Source organism: Patella vulgata, chromosome 2 (genome assembly GCF_932274485.2).
Source record: "Patella vulgata chromosome 2, xgPatVulg1.2, whole genome shotgun sequence".
Lineage (NCBI taxonomy): Eukaryota > Metazoa > Mollusca > Gastropoda > Patellidae > Patella > Patella vulgata.
In genome coordinates, this window is record NC_065880.2 from 53,302,261 (window position 1) to 53,319,661 (window position 17,401).

General features: G+C 34.6%; 1 protein-coding gene across 1 annotated transcript; it reads right to left on the bottom strand.

Moving 5' to 3' along the window:
- Positions 1-809: 809 nt before the first annotated feature.
- Positions 810-16,327, bottom strand: LOC126812353 (charged multivesicular body protein 2b). The gene is made up of 8 exons (XM_050538721.1): positions 16,131-16,327; positions 12,080-12,171; positions 11,784-11,825; positions 10,095-10,196; positions 4,551-4,601; positions 3,398-3,500; positions 2,084-2,190; positions 810-1,771 (listed from the first exon to the last, which is right to left on the bottom strand). The coding sequence occupies exons 1-8, from the start codon at positions 16,165-16,167 to the stop codon at positions 1,661-1,663; spliced, it is 645 nt and encodes a 214-aa protein (XP_050394678.1). The 5' UTR covers positions 16,168-16,327; the 3' UTR covers positions 810-1,660.
- Positions 16,328-17,401: the final 1,074 nt, after the last annotated feature.

Here is a 17,401-nt window from a genome sequence, read left to right on the forward strand (position 1 = left end):
ATTTGTGACCGTGAACTACTACACCTTACAGACGTTTTCACCAAACACAACGGGTATCCGCTTCAGATGGTTAAAAAGATTATCAATTCCATATTATCCGACCTCCCAAAACCAGATAAACTAAAACCTGATAAAGGCCCTATACGAGTGTTTATACCTTTCCGTGGGAATATCTCCCACCAAATTAGAAGATTATTAAAACAAGAAGCAGATATAGAAACCACATATCTCAAAGGCAAGACTACCAAAGAATTAATAAAAGCAAATGGAAAGATAACCCCCACCAAATCCCTCTCCCATAAAGGGTGTGTTTACCAAGTTATTTGCAGCTTTGGGGAATCATACATTGGAGAATTGAAAAGACCCCATGACATCAGAATTAAAGAACCCATGTCGAAAACCCCCATCAACCAATCTGTCACTGCCGAACACCTTATTAACCCGAGTGAACTGGACAAACGTCAAAAAGTTAGCTGTTAACTGCCACAACCAACGAAACCGAAGAACCCATGAAGCAATTAATATACGCAGGCATGAACCAAAACAATTACCCTTGAATTTTAATATTTTCATTGTTTTTAATTTTGTACATTTCCTTAATTATTTACAAATTTACTTGCATCTTGCTTTTACTATCAGGACTGACTGCTTATGACCTCAGTTCACCCCTATAATACCTGTCCTTTCATCTTTTATTATTACTTTCATCTATAACTGATTACTGTATGTATGTAAGGCATGACCCAGGTGCCATGTGCAGAGAAAGAATCAAAGGATTAGGACTAAAACACATTCCTAACAAACAGGCATGTCAGTATATATTTTTTATTTATTAAAACAGCATATTGAAAATTTATCAACAATAAAAACCAGGCACTTTCTTTTTCTTTATATTTTAGACTGTGATGGTGCTACCACAGATAGATCGTCTCAATTATTATTTAATAACTTAATATTACCAAAACAAAAACTTCATAATAGTTTTTATTTATGAATTTTAACCCAGATAACAATTATTTCAATATAAAATAATCACACTTGAACAATTTAAATTAACAATGATACTTTTGAATATTATACACTGTACATAGTGTATACCCCTTTTTTTACACACAAGACCATTACAAGTTTACAAATGTATGCATGCAATGAATATTCATATCCATATTGCACTCTTTTGTTTTATTTTACATAAAAAGAACAGTAAGCTTTATAAACTTTACTATATCTTATTATAAGATATCTTTTCACTGCAACAAAATAAAGAATTCTGCCATGTGAAAATGCATACTGTAAGACAAAAATTTGCCCAAAAAGACTTATGATTACCTGCTGTTCTTTGAGTTGAGTTACACAGCCAAAAAGAAACAACTAAATGTATCAAAACAACATATTTTCAAGAAGCAGTGAGTACTCAATAACATATATTAATTTTTCAAAGTGTTCATTTCCTCTACAAAATGAATATATTTTTTTGTATTGTAAAGCGCAGCCATCAAGGCAGCGTCATACATGTTCAATAATTACAATAATGATCTGTACACCTAATTTGTTCCTTGTTTTCATTTATATCATACACATATACACAAGTTTATTTATTAATTAATATTTACACAAATTAACAAAATATACAGATATTGGAGGGAATACAAAAGAACAACTATAAATCTTTCAAAGCAGCTAACTGTTTCTCAATTTCATCATCAGTCGCACCTTTAGCCTTAGAAGATTCACCTAATTTACCACCATGTGCTGAAGGAGCGTTCACCATCTGTAAAAAAATTAATATCTATGGTTACATCATACTTTTTCAGGTATTGTGTGAATTTCGTCACAACATAAATCGGATATTGTAGATACCAATATCAAGTGAGAGACATCCCAATTTTCCAAAATTGTCATTAACAGCTCTCAGAATTCAATTTTGCAAACTGATCCATGTTCAAGAATTCATAGTTTGTCTGGTTACATATTTCATATTGAGAGAAATGGGGTTTAACGTCCACTCGACACAAACCAGGTCATTTCGGGACTAATTTCATATTGAACCAGGACAAAATGATAAATAATGTCAGTATCTTACCTTTCCTGTAATTTCAATACCAATTTCATCTAAAACCTGAGATACAATGGCGTCTTGTTCTTCTTCATCTCCTGATTCTCCTAATATATCATCTAATGTATCATCAACTACAAATATAGTTAAAATTTAAACTATAACCTTGTATTTTGAGCGATGTACTGTACTTTTTTAGTACTTGATAAATAAATAGCCACCCAAGTCTAATCAACATTGTACCGCTTAAATTTTTCATTAGAGGCGCTCGATCGCTAACGCGATCTCGACCTCTAACGCGATCTCGACCTCTAATGATTTAAGCGGTATCAAATGGACAATAACAGTCCTCTAAATTCTAAACAGTCGGTGTTTATCTCCTAAATGTTATGTTTAACATTTCAAAAAATGGAACTTGAAAGTTTTTCAGGTTGAATTTGAATTTAAATTGGTCTGGCTTTACTGATCAAATAAATATTTATAAAACTATAAAATTACAAAATCAGCGGTTGAAGGCAAGATACGTCCAAATTTTGCAAGAGACAACAAACTAAAAAATAAATGCAATTTTTCGTACAAACTAGGGCCATAATCCAAAGAGTTATGGTCTAAAATGCATGAATATCGAAAGGGACTGAGATCTTTGGGATATAAAGATATATTTTAAGTTTCATCAAAATCGGACAAAAATTTCAGTTTGGTCGTGCAGTTTTGTTTCAATTTCCCCGAAATTTGAACTCAACCTTCATTATGGTGGAACGGTGATATATTTAAAATGTTTTTTAAAATCTGATAAAAAATTGTGTCCTCTAGAGGATCCACAAGCCAAAAATGTTATTTTGCATACAATCAGGGGTCAAACTCAATCATCATCAGGCCCAGGGTGTAACTATTTTTAAAATCTAGAGGGCCAACAAGCTCAAATTGCGATTTTTTTTCGTACAATCAAGGGCCATAATCCAGGAAGTTATTGTCCGTTACATGTATGTGCGAATATCGAAAGGAACCAAGATCTTTGGGATATAAACACATATTTTAAGTTTCATCAAAATTGGATAAAAATTGTGACCTCTAGATGGTCCATAACCTTGATATTACATATATTAACACCATTTGCGTATTGGGAGCCATCATAATGGTGTATCTGTGATATATTAAAACCATGAAGTTACAGTCCGATACATGCCAATATCAGATAAAAATTGTGACTCTAAAGGGTCCACAAACTGTGGATGGACGGACGGACTTCGGCGACGACAATATACGTCCACATGAAAATGTGGGCGTATAAAAAAAAGTATTCGAACATTTAATAATTCTACTCTTTAATGTTGCACTTACTCATTTCTTCGGTCATTCCCATTTTCATAGATTCTTTTTCAAACTCTTGCATAGTTTTCATTGTCTTCTGTGGATCCATTACTTTATTCATTTGAACCATTGTCTAAAAAAAAAAAAAAATATGTTACAGTGATTTTAGGTTAGTTTATATAGAAAGATCACTGGTAGTTAGAAATCATAGTTTTGTATATTTTATTTACAAATTCCAACTAAATCCCTTCTATATTCACTGTTAATTTACATGTAATCTCTGCATCAAAAGATCATTATAATAATATCAACTATGGTTTACCCCATAGTTGTGTTTATTTTAGGAACGGGATCCCGTTTGGTCATGTGATCGATCACGTGATCATACCGGAGGTAAATTGACTATGTTTGGGCAATAGCACGTTACGTGACATGACCGTATTTGGAAAATAAATGACGTAGTTCACACGTTGACTGTGACGTAATACAGACGACGTCTGCCCAGCCCCACTTTCACTGTTATCGTTTTTAAGAAGACCCAGTCAAATTTTTGCTTGATTTAACTCATCAATTTTCCCGCCCAAATCCCGCCCTCTTTTTGCCTTGCGATACTTTGTCGGGTTTTATTTTTCTCTTTTCAGGCTTGGTATGTTTAATGGTTATGAAAGCTTAATTGGTTATGTTCCTGTTTGATTCCTGATTGGTTATATGTTCATTATCTTTTCATCATTAGTATTGTTGGTCATTAGTATTTATGCTGTTATTTTAATGTTCAATTTGTAGCTGTTATTATTATTTTATTCTTTTCTTCAAATTATTATGTCGGCGGAATTCTATATTCTCTGAAGAGGTCGTAGAGATTTGGTTCATTTCTTAACTTGGTTTAACCAGTGAGAATTCATGAACATTTTCTACAATTTGGGTACTCTGGTTATACTATGGTTAAACCTAGATAATCTTATACATTTTACCCTCAAACCTCATGAAGATAGACCGCGGCCACAAAATTCCACATTAATTGATACTATCTATATTAATAAACTCAATTTCTGTCATATCATTAAGACTTGTGATTTGAATAGATCTCGTTCTCTTTAAATAATTATAATATAGTGGTAAAATATGATTTCTTTGAGAAATGAAATATTTGAATTCATTGGGGTAAATATTTTATACATTTTACCTTAGTTGTGGTTCCCATTGCATTGGCCATCTTCATATTTGAATGCATCAACTGGAAAAGAGATTTATGACAATATTTATAAAGATAGGTTGCCAGACAACAAAACATACGCCAACAGCAGCTAAATCGTCCGGGTGGTCGACAAGGGTTGATGCATATTTATTCTTTTGTAGGTAATTGGGGACATTTGCAAAACAATTTCATACAGATCAGATTATAATTTTTGTCATTTGAGGGTTCACAAGGTTCAACAAAGTGAAACAAGGGCCATAAAACTCTAGAATAATAAACGGAAATCGCTAAAATTCAATAGGATTCTTCTCTTTACTAATTTAAATGATGCATATAAATTTCCTACAGATAACTTTTGATGTTAGAGCGTTCACAAGGTGCAACAAAGTGAAACAAGGGTCATAACTCTAGAAGAAATAAACGAAAATTGGTGAAATTCAATAGGATTCTTCTTTTTACTAATTTAAATGACACATATAGATTGCATTTTCACGAAATTCGAACTCAACCATCATTAGGGTGATATATCTAAACGTTTTTTTTAAAACCGATAAAAATTGTGACATCGAGAGGGACCACAAGCTAAAAACGCAATTTTTCGTATAATCAGGGGTCATAATTTAGGAAGTTACGATCCGATAGAATAAATAAACGAACATTTTTGAAATTCATTGGGATTCTTCTTTTTACTAATTTAAATGACACATATAGATTGCATACAGATCGGCAAATAACTTTAGTTGTTATAGCGTTCACAAGGTGCAATAAAGTGAAACAAGGGCCATAACAATAGAAGTAATAAACGGATATTGCTGAAATTCAATAGGATTCTTTTTTTTACTAATTTAAATGACACATATAAATTTCATACAGATCGGCAGATAACTTTAGAAGTTATAGCGTTCACAAGGTGCAACAAAGTTAAACAAGGGCCATAATTCTAGAAGAAATTAAGGGAAATTGCTGAAATTTAATAGGCTTCTTCGTTTCACTAATTCAAATAAAGCATATAAATTTCACAAAGATCGGATGATAACTTTTGCCATTAGGAGGTCCAGAACCTTGATATACCAGATGTTTACACTATTTGCGTACAAGCGGTGGCCATTTTGTCTGACAGTTTTGGTCCGATTTTCACGAAATTTGAACTCAACCATCATTAGGGTGATATATCTAAACGTTTTTTTAAAATCGATAAAAATTGTGACCTCGAGAGGGACCACAAGCTAAAAACGCAATTTTTCGTACAATCAGGGGTCATAATTCAGGAAGTTACGATCCGATATGCGCGAATATTGACAGGACCCAACATCTTTCGGTTTAAACTTGGATTTCAAGTTTCATTAAAATCGAATCAAAATTGTGACCTCTAGCATGTCCAAAAGCTAAAGACGTGATTTTCTGTACAATCAGGGGCCATAATCCATTAAGCTATGGTCCGATACATGCCAATATCGAAGGGAACCAAGATCTTTGAGAAATATACCTATATTTCAAGTTTCGTCAAAATCAGATAAAATTGTGACCTGTAGAGTGTCCACAAACAAATTGTGGACGGACGGACGGGGGCGACGACAATATGTGTCCACATGAAAATGTGGGCGTATAATAAAATGAGATAATGGGTGTTTTTACAATCGTGTAAAGATACGGCAGATCAATTCTAAATGTAACAACATCACGACAATAAATCCAAGACTGGAAATAACTTTCAAATGTGTGTTTGACACCATGTCTGGCTGGATGAACATTCTATAAAAGGTTCTATGCTGAAATATCAAATCTCTGAAGCGTGGCATCGTATAAATTCCACAACAATGTATGTTTTATCTCGTAAGATTCCCTTGAATATATGTGACAAAACACATATGTAAATTTTAGTATTCGGTACCTACGTTAAATTTACTACGCATCTTTTCGATACATTGTTGAATCTTCAGTCATGGGGTTGAACCATGATGTCAAAAATATTTGATTGCCCAATGGACATGACCCTGTCAATATTTGCCTTCCCGTAATTTTTTCCTGATTATGACCCTGTATCCGTTGGGTGTTAAAATAGTTAGATTTTAATTTATAGAGCTATTCTCACTCGCCAACATTATCTTTAGGTCTTGGAATGGAATTTCGAGACTACGGCCATGGCCATAGAAGCAAGCCTGCGTGGTTGATTGACTAGACTGTGACATGTTTCAGATAAATAAGTGGTTGCCATGCAAGATACGCCCACATTTTGCTAGATATGGAGAGAGAATGGGCTAAAAAAATAATGTGATTTTTTTGTACAATCTGGGGCCATAATCCAGGAAGATGTGGTCCGATATGCGCAAATATCGACAGGAACCAAGATCTTTGGGTTATGAACATACATTTCATCAAAATTGGATAAAAATTGTGACCTCTAGCGGGTCCACAACCTTCGTATTACATACTTTTACACAATTTGCCTACAAAGAGTGGCCATTTTGTTGGGCAGTTTCATTTCAATTTTCCCAAATTTGAATTCAACCTTTATTATGGTGGAATGTTGATATAGTTAAACGGTTTATAAAATTGGAAAAAATTGTGACCTCTAGAGAATCCGCAAGCTAAAAATGCGATTTTCGAACAATCAGGTGAATTAATCCAGGAAGTTACGTTCAAATATGCGTGATTATCAAAAGGAACTAAGATCTTAGTGTGTAACGGTATATTCACACATTTTTTTTTTAAAATCAGATAAAAATAGTGTACAATCAAGGGCCATAATTCAGGAAGTTACGACTCGATATGTGCAAATATCAAAAGGAACCAAGATATGTGGGTTATAAACATGCATTTCAAGTTTCATCAAAATCGGATGAAAATTGTGACCTCTAGAAGGTCCACCAGGTGTTTACACTATTTGTGTGCGGGAGGGGGGCCATTTTGTCTGGCAGTTTTGGTCTGATTTTCATGAAATTCAAATCCAACCGACAATACGGTGTAACGTTTTATTTAAAATCAAATAATAATTGTGACCTCTAGAGGGACCACAAGCTAAAAATGTGATTTTTCGTACAATCAGGGGCCATAATTCAGGAAGTTACGATACGATATGCGCAAATATCGAAAGGAACCAAGACCTTTGGGTTATAGACATGCATTTCAAGTTTCATCAAAATCGGGTGAAAATTGTGACCCTTAGAGAGTCAACAACCTTGATATACCATATTTTTACACTATTAGCGTACAAGGTCTGGCAGTTTTGGTCCAATTTTCACGGTGATATATTCAAACGTTGTTTTAAATCAGATTAAAATCGTGTCCTCCATAGGCTCCACAAGCTAAAAAAAGTGATTTTCGTACAATCGGGGTCCACAATTCAGGAAGTTACGGTCTGATATGTGTGAATATCGAAAGGAACCAAGATCTTTGGGTTATAAACTTATATTTCAAATTTCAACAAAATCAGATAACCAGCGGCTGCCAGGCAGGATACACCCACATTTTCGAGAGATGGATAGAGAACAAGCTAACAAGAAAGTGATTTTTCCTACTATCAAGGGCCATAATTCAGGAAATTACGATTCAATATGCGCGAATATCGAAAGGAACTGAGATCTTTGTGTTATAAACTTACATTTCAAGTTTTAACAAAATCGGATTAAAATTGTGACCTCTATAGGGTCCACAACCTTGATATACCATATTTTTACGCTATTTGAGAACGAAGGGCGGCCATTTGGTCTATCAGTTTTAGTCCGATTTTCACGAAATTCAAAGTCAGCCGTCCTTAGGGTGTAACGGTGATATTCTAAACCTTTTTTTTAAATCGGATAAAAGTTATGACCTCTATAGGGTCTACAAACCCCGAATTTTTCGTACAATCAGGGGCCATAATTCATGAAGTTAAGGTCCGATATTAAAAGGAACTGAAATCTTTGTGTTATAAACTTACATTTCAAGTTTCAACAAAATCGGATAAAAATTGTGACCTCTATAGGCCACAACCTTGATATACCATATTTTTACGCTATTTGAGAACAAGGGCGGCCATTTTGTCTTTCAGTTTTAGGCCGATTTTCACGAAATTCTAACTCAGCTGTCCTTAGTGTGTAACGGTGATATTTTAAAACATTTTTTTTTAAATCGGATAAAAGTTATGACCTCTATAGGGTCCACAAGCCAAAAAATGTGATTTTTCGTACAATCAGGGGCCATTATTCAGGAAGTTACGGTCCGATTTGCGCGAATATCGAAAGGAACGGAAATCTTTTGGTTATAAAGTTACATTTCATGTTTCATCAAAATAGGATTAAAATTGTGAACTCTATAGGGTCCACAACCTTGATATACGCTATTTGAGAACGAAGGGCGGCCATTTTGTCTGTCAGTTTTGGACCAATTTTCACGTAATTCAAACTCGGCCATCCTTAGGGTGTATCGGTGATATAATAATACGTTTTTTTAAATCGGATAAAAATTATGACCTCTATAGGGTCCACAAGCTAAAAACGTGATTTTTCGTACAATCAGGGGCCATAATTCAGGAAGTTACGGTCCGATATGTGCAAACCGAGATCTTTGGGTTATAAATTTACATTTAAAGTTTCAACAAGATCGGATAAAAATTGTGACCTCTATAGGGTCCACAAGCTAAAAACGTGTGATTTTTTGTACAATCAGGGGCCATAATCCAGGAACCGAGATCTTAGGGAGATAAACCTATATTTCAATTTACGCTGAAATCGGATAAAAATTGTGACCTGTAGAGTGTCCACAGGGGCGACGACAATATACATCCACATGAAAAGGTGGGCGTATAAAAATTAATATTATGGATTAAAATGACTGTTATGTGCAGTTTTCGACTGTGGGCTGTGACATAGCCTACAAGTTATGGAATATGGAGCTACGATAGAAAGTAAAGTTAGAAATTCACGAAAGGTAGCAGTCTACCGTACTTTCATTTTCCGAAAATGGTGATAATCTGCCGATAAATTTTTCCTCAGACTGTTTGGAAGTTCCACCTGACAAGTAGCGGAATTCGAACAGACTTTGTCTGTGTCCAACAAGTTATTTCCAGGCACGGATAAATCATGAGAATGGTGTTTTCACCACAGATTAATCCTCTCAAACATAAAAAATTGAATTCGACAGAATAGGAATGCTCAAAAGCATTTGGATGCCATGACACTACAATCCTAACACTGGCATACTATTTCCAGTAGACAGGTCAACAAAGAGATTGGCCAAGGTCTGCAAGACAACGTGTGGCCACTTCAGTATGAGGGATCCACATGGGTTCATCAGTGCTCACACTGTAGCCCACAATGCTCTACCAGAGAAAGTCACACACATTACTGAATTGATTTTTACCCTTTTTGTCTTCGTTTTATTGTTAGCAATGTTGTTATGGTTTCCATGAGTTGTAGCTGATTTTATTATGTTAAAAATCACGTATCCGCTGCATTATTTCTCACCAGTGCTTTCAGTCAAAATCAGTGTTTCAGTATATTAAATATCTAAGATATGCTTTACTCCTAATATATATAAAATAATTATACTTACTTTCTGTTGATTCCCAATGGCTCCAATTTTCGAATTCACAGCATAGGTTTTAGTCTTTTGTTTACGTAATGCTACTAATTGTTTAGCTAATATAGTTGCTGCCTGCAAGTAAAATATAACCTTAAATGTCACTGAAATACCCAGTGAACTATTAGACTCTGTGTGCTGCTCCTACTTGTTACAATGTATAGGTGGTAGTACCAAAATGAAAGCAACAGGTATAAACATTTTATAATTATGTGTATCATATACCTGGTATGTATTTCTTAATGAAACATTATTTTCAAAATTTATTTGAGAATAATCTGTAGAGAATTAACAGAGATCAACACATTTTTGGAAAAGGATATTCTATAACCATTTGTGATCCACTAGCTAGGATGTGATACTGTACGTTGGGTGATAGCATTATTCCAACTCGTACTCATTATGTTGGAATGTGAATGTATAGTTAGTTTACTCATGCATTTTAATGGTACTACTCCTAATTAGAATTTCCTTTTCAGATGGTATATCTCTCTCCTGTTATCTATTTGCCTAAATACTATTTCATGATGATATCGGGAGGGGGGTGTAACGGTACCAATGTTAATACATCTACATTTCTTATTTAGGTTTAACTAATTAGTTTCTAATTATGAACCAGTCATTTTCGTTGAAAAGGGATTCAAAGCGAAAACCACGTCCCCCAGGAATAATAGATATCTTTACTAACTTTATACATGTATTAAAGATAGGTTGCCAGGCAACGAAACATACGCCCACAGCAGCTAAATCGTCCGGGCAGTCAACAAGTGTTGTCGCATGTTTTTACTTCTTTCGGTAATGAAACATTTATAATACACTAAAATAATTAAGTAATTATCAGAAAATCATTAGAATTTGTTTGGTTTTTATAAAGTTCTGCCCCATGCGTTTAGTATACAAGACTTTTAATATCATGGATTTAGCTGTTCAAGTCATAAAAATTCATTGAAAATCAATATACTTGTTCATCTCAAGCTCTTAAACTCTGTGTATCAATCTGAAGTCAATCGGATGATAACTTTAGCCTCTAGAGCGTCACAAGATTTTTCAAAGTGATCAAGGGCCATAACTGGGACAGTAATTATCGAAAATCACTGAAAATGAATAGACTTCTTTGTCTCATGACCTTAAACACTGAGTATAATTTTAAAGTCCATCGGATATTGACTTTAGCCTCTAGAGCGTCCACAAGATTTTTCAAAGTGATCAAGGGCCATAACTCTGGCAGTAAATATCGAAAATCACTGAAAATGAAGAGACTTCATCTCATGACCCTAAACACTGTGTATAAATTTAAAGTCAATCGGATATTAACTTAAGCCTTTAGAGTGTCCAAAAGATTTTTCAAGTGATCAAGGGCCATAACTCTGGCAGTAATTAATTGAAATCGCTGAAAATCAATAGGATTCTTCATCTCATGACCTAAAGCACTGTGTATAAATTTAAAGTGATCAAGGGCCATAACTCTGGCAGTAATTATCGGAAATCGCTGAAAATCAATAGGCTTTTTCGTTTCATGGCCTTAAACACTGTAAATAAATTTAAAGTCAATCGGACATTAACTTTAGCCTCTCGAGCGTCCACAAGCAATTGTGGATGCCAGACCGGCGGGGGCGACGACAATATACGACCACATTTCAATGTGGGCGTATAAAAACTTACTTGCTTATTTCCTTGTTTAGCTGCCTTTTTTATTTCCATTTCCTAAAAACAAAATTTCACAAAAACATTACCATGACTGACACATTAAAATATACTGGTAGACCAATGCTTATTTTGGAACCACATGCAAGCTGATACATATTTACATAAAACATTGGATTTTGTTTGCTAATATTGTACATTTACAAGTCTAGTTAAAAGATTATATACTGTAGCAAGTGCACACTGAGATAAATCTCAAGCTTCGGCTATAATATTGAGGTGAGTGTATTATTTTGGACTAGGCTTTGACTTACTATTTTTTTCTCTTCTTTCTCCAGTTTACCTCGATCTCTATCTACATCTCGCTGTTGTTTCTTCATAACTCTTTCATTTTGACGTAATTGTTCTTTGAATAAAATAAACAGTTCAATTAAATAAATGTTTCCTGTATCTATACTAATATTTGTGACTGTCGTTTGTCTGTTTGTCTGTCTGTTCGGGGTTGGCGGCTACACTAGGTCTGTCCCGAGTCTGAAATTTGGGGAATAGGGGTAGGTCAGCCCGGGGAGTAACATAGGCCAGGTGGCGTTAGTCTACCACTTCCAGCTTCGGGGTTATGACCCCCGAGCGAAGCCGGGCATTCTTCTAGTGCATTAATAAAGCCTACATGTAAAATCAACTCACTTATACACAGCATTATTTTTAATGATAAATACTGATAAAACAAGCCAAAAGTGAGGCTGATGTCCCCCGCCGAAATCCCCAAATAAATAGATGACACATATTAATTAATCGCACATCTATTTTTTTCAAAAGTTTTGAGCAATCAAACTGATTATCAACTATACACTAAGTTTCATCACTCTCTATCAGATAGAATCCAAGTTATCTTGTCCCAAAGCATCGTCCAAGGAAATTGCTTATCTCTGCTTAGCTTTAGCTTGATATGTTAATCATTGAATTCGGTCAAGACCAACATCAAGTTAGAAGCAGAGTTGCTATGTTCCAAAGTCTTGACCAATCAAAATGCTTATTGCTCCTTAGCCTAAGCAGACAATTCTCATCACCGAACTTAGGCAAGGTATTGATGTAATGAAACTATACACCAAGTTTCATCACTCTCACTTAATTAGAACTAAAGTTATCATGTCCCAAAGCATCAACCAATCAAATTGCTTATCTCTACGTACCCTAAGCAGAAAATGCTCATCTTCATACTCCATCAAGGCATTGACCTAATAAACACCTACGCCAAGTTTGAACATTCTAGCTCAATTAGAAGGAGAGTTATTGTGTTCCAAAGTCTCGGCCAATCAAATTGCTTATCGTTCTGCTTACCCTCAGAAGAAAATGCTCAATATCGAACTTAGTCAAGGTATTGATGTAATGAAACTATACACCAAGTTTCATCACTTTCACTTAATTGGAACTAAAGTTATCGTGTCCCAAAGCATCAACCAATCAAATTGCTTATCTCTACTTACCCTAAGCAGAAAATGCTCATCTTCATACTCCATCAAGGCATTGACCTAATAAACACCTATGCCAAGTTTGAACATTTTACCTCAATTAGAAGGAGAGTTATTGTGTTCCAAAGTCTCGGCCAATCAAATTGCTTATCGCTCTGCTTACCCTGAGCAGAAAATGCTCATTATCGAACTTAGTCAAGGTATTGATGTAATGAAACTATACACCAAGTTTCATCACTCTCACTTAATTAGAACTAAAGTTATCGTGTCCCAAAGCATCAACCAATCAAATCGCTTATCTCTGCTTACCCTAAGCAGAAAATGCTCATCTTCGAACTCCATCAAGGCATAGACCTAATAAACACCTACACCAAGTTTGAACATTCTAGGTCAATTAGAAGGAGAGTTATTGTATCCCAAAAAGTGTGACAGACGGACGGACAGACAGACGGACGAACCCATTTTAATAGTCCCCTGCTTTCTTCGAAAGGCGGGGGACAAAAAGATGAACAAAAAAAATTGACAACAAGCATCCTGTTTTTATGGAAGAAACCCTCTTGGTTACACATATGATGAGACACAAATATCACACCAATAATTTGATTTGAAGTGTTGGTGAAACCTAACGCAGCTAAAATGTGATTTTTGATATGATTGTCGGCTGGACATTTACCGACAGAAGAATATCATCAAAAACTCACTTTAACAATCACTAATCAATTATCGTCAATAATCACAACTCAGTTAGCAGAATGGGTTCAATAATCAACACCAGATTAAATATTTTTCAATCGTTTTTTAAACTGCTTTAACAATCGTCGATCAATTATCGTCAATATAATCACAACTCACTCGGCAGAATGGGTTCAATAATCAACCTCGTTGTCAGGTCAGTCATAGATTACAAAACAGCAAAGGAAATAACATTACGAAGATTTTAATAACAAATATTAATATACATTGAAAACATGTGCTGATCAATATATACAGTATGATGGACAAATCACCATTCTTATACAGTATTATCACAAATCACATATTATACATGTATATATACTTTGGAGATGAATTCGAAAAAGAATTCAAACGAAATTGGAAAAGATCCTTGGATGACTGTTTTATATTGTGGACTCAAGATAATGATTCCTTGAAAGACCTACATAATAAACTTCGAAACTTACATCCAAGTTTATCATTTACAATGAAAGATAGCAATGAAAAGTTACCATTCTTAGATGTAATGGTAACTATAAAGTCAGGACAAATATTAGAAACTGATATCTACTATAAACCTACAGATTTCAAACAGTACTTAGACTACAGATCCTGCCATCCACGCCATATTAAAAATAGCATTCCATATTCACTAGCCCATAGAATATGTACCATAGTATCAGACCCCACATGTTCACACATTTTGGAGGTAAATTCATTCACCTTCAGGAATAACTCAAAATTCATAATAATGGAAAATATGTCTTGCGCCTCTAGAAACCTAATATATGTAATAACGTGCTGGTTGTGGCGAAGAATATATTGGTCAAACGGGGGATGTATTGAGAGCAAGAGTCCGAGTACATAAACAACAAATTAAAACCCCATATTATAGATGTATAACCCTTAGCGCACATATGAGCTGAGGAAAATCAAAGAACGATTCTTTATTGAAGGATATACCCCTAAATTAAATTGTAACTAACATGAAATCATGTTGACGTCACATTTACTGCGTATGACGCCATGAATCACGTCCCTTGTCATTGTTAATGCTATACCATTAGCAACACAATGTATAAGTTACCCTGATGATCCCTATGTTGTGAAACCAGTTGGTAATGAATTTATATGAAAACCAATCTTCAGTTTGTTATTTTTAAAGAATATTGAAGACATAAACCATGAACATTTAACTTTTACATATATATATATATATATATATATATGTTGCTTTTTTCCGCATATTATTCAAGTGTGTAATTTGAACGCAACTTAATTTCCAGCGCGACTTGCTTAACCAGACTGATATTTTAATCTTGACGAAATAACTAGCCCATCCTCATTTTCTTTTGCACATTACGACGGTTATCCAAATCGCCAACAAATAACCCTGTTGTTCACTGCCATCCTTTATCGTTTAAAAACATTTCCCGTAATTCGAGAATATTAATAAATAATTAATCATTTATTCAAGATGTAGTGACGATTTAACAGAAAAGTCACAATTTAACTGATACTAATCAGAAATTTATATAGTTGATGATTTCACGCTCTACTGACGCAGATCAAAGATAACTGGCGGTTCTACCCAGATAGTGGATGATAGTCTAAATGGTGACGTTTTGTTAATAAGTCACGCGTTTGCCAATTTCTCCCGTACAGCGAGAATTTTCGTTTACGGTAAAATTCCATTCCTAAATTTGGAATATTGGCTGAGTGTTAGTTTGAACATGGCGGCCCAATTCAAATGAAAGTTGTTTATGTTTTTGTATCGCGTAATTCTACATGAAAATGGTGTTGGATTTTTATAAATTTGGGTTGGATGTGACAAGAAATGATTCCTTGGCTTTTGGCGACCAAAGAAGAATCACAGTGAAAAATAGATGGTAAGGGTTCCAAAATAGCCTTAGAACCGAGATGGGGAAAAGCCTTTTTCATACTAGTTGTCATTAGGAGCTGACAGTAACGTAGTAGAGAGCAGAGCCGATACAATTTACGTTACTAAAGTAACTAGGTTGAGAGATGAGGTTTGTTATCTAGTTAACACACTGTATATTCGTAAGGACAAGCAAAAAATAAAATAGAATCATGTGATGCTGATTACAATAACATCACTATTATAATCCAGTAAAGGCAGTATTCTCCACAGCTTTTACTTTTTGTGTCACTTTTTACTTACGTTCTACGGTCGGTTTCTTCGAGAAAAACCCTGACATCTTGAAAATATGAATATCTTATAATTCGCCCCAAACTCCGTTTAAAATATTTAAGTATCTGATGTATTTTCAAATAAATAAAAAGCAATCAAAAAGTGACTAATTTCGCAATGATCTTGAACAATATTTCACCTAGCCGGAAGTAATCATTTCGTGAGTAACCCCATCTAGGAAAATAAAGGAAAGGCCGACAACTCCCATTTATAACACTCGATTATCTAGTATTTAATTCAAACCCCCTGCTTTAATCATTTTAAAGGACAATATTGGTGTCAGTCATTATAAAATATGTGATAGAGCTCGTTAAATACATTCCAAATATAATTTTAACACAGAGATCATTGCTACGGGAGATGTCTAACAAGCACGTAAAGAAACGGGAAGTGACGTCAAACATGAAAAACATGAGTTGTCCTTCTATATGCTTGACTGAAGTAACGAGCGGTAACAGACAAACGATCGAATTTCATTTCACTGATAATTCCGTTGAAGATGAAAAGTTGTTATATCCGACGATGAGAGGATATCTGACAATTCAAAAAAAGAATTGGCTGTCAGTAGATAAAAGATAACGAACAAATTAGAAAAAGTCCGTGTATACTATGTTTTTATTAACAGCAGAATGAATAAAAACGGGGGAATGCACGGGATTTTTCTACTTTTTCTCGTGTCCCTTATCTAGTGACAGCCAATTCTATTTTTGAATTGTGAGATACTCTCTCACCGTCCCATATAATAACTTTTCAACTTCAACGGAATTATCAGTGAAATGAAATTCGATCGTTTGTCTGTAATTACCGCTCGTTACTTCAGTCTGTTATACAGAAGGACAACTCGTGTTTGTCATGTTTGGCGTTACTTCCCGTTTCTTCACGTGTTTGTTACACGTCTCCCGTAGCAATGATCTCTGTGTTAAAATTATATTTGGAATGTATTTAACCAGTTCTATCACATATGTAATAATGACTGACATCGATATTGTCCTTTAATCATAAAACTATTTAAATATTTATATTCTATCATTTTAATAATGGTAAGTGCCAGAGGAATGCACCACCAATGGCACATCCAGGGGGTGGCGTATTCAGATGCCCCCCCCCCCCCGCCAGGCCGCTACAATCACTGATAAGGATGACATCGATGCGACTTAATGAGCCAGAAATATTAACTTTTTTCCTGCGACAAATTAAATACTAAAACATTTTTTTTATGTATTGGAAAAATAAATAAAGGC

Coding starts and splice junctions, on each gene's coding strand:
- LOC126812353 (XM_050538721.1), bottom strand. CDS start 16,167: ATGTCAGGGTTTTTCTCGAAGAAACCGACCGTAGAAC. Junction 12,172..16,130: donor GAAGAAACCGACCGTAGAAC/GTAAGTAAAAAG, acceptor TTTTATTCAAAG/AACAATTACGTCAAAATGAA. Junction 1,772..2,083: donor GTATTGAAATTACAGGAAAG/GTAAGATACTGA, acceptor ATTTTTTTACAG/ATGGTGAACGCTCCTTCAGC.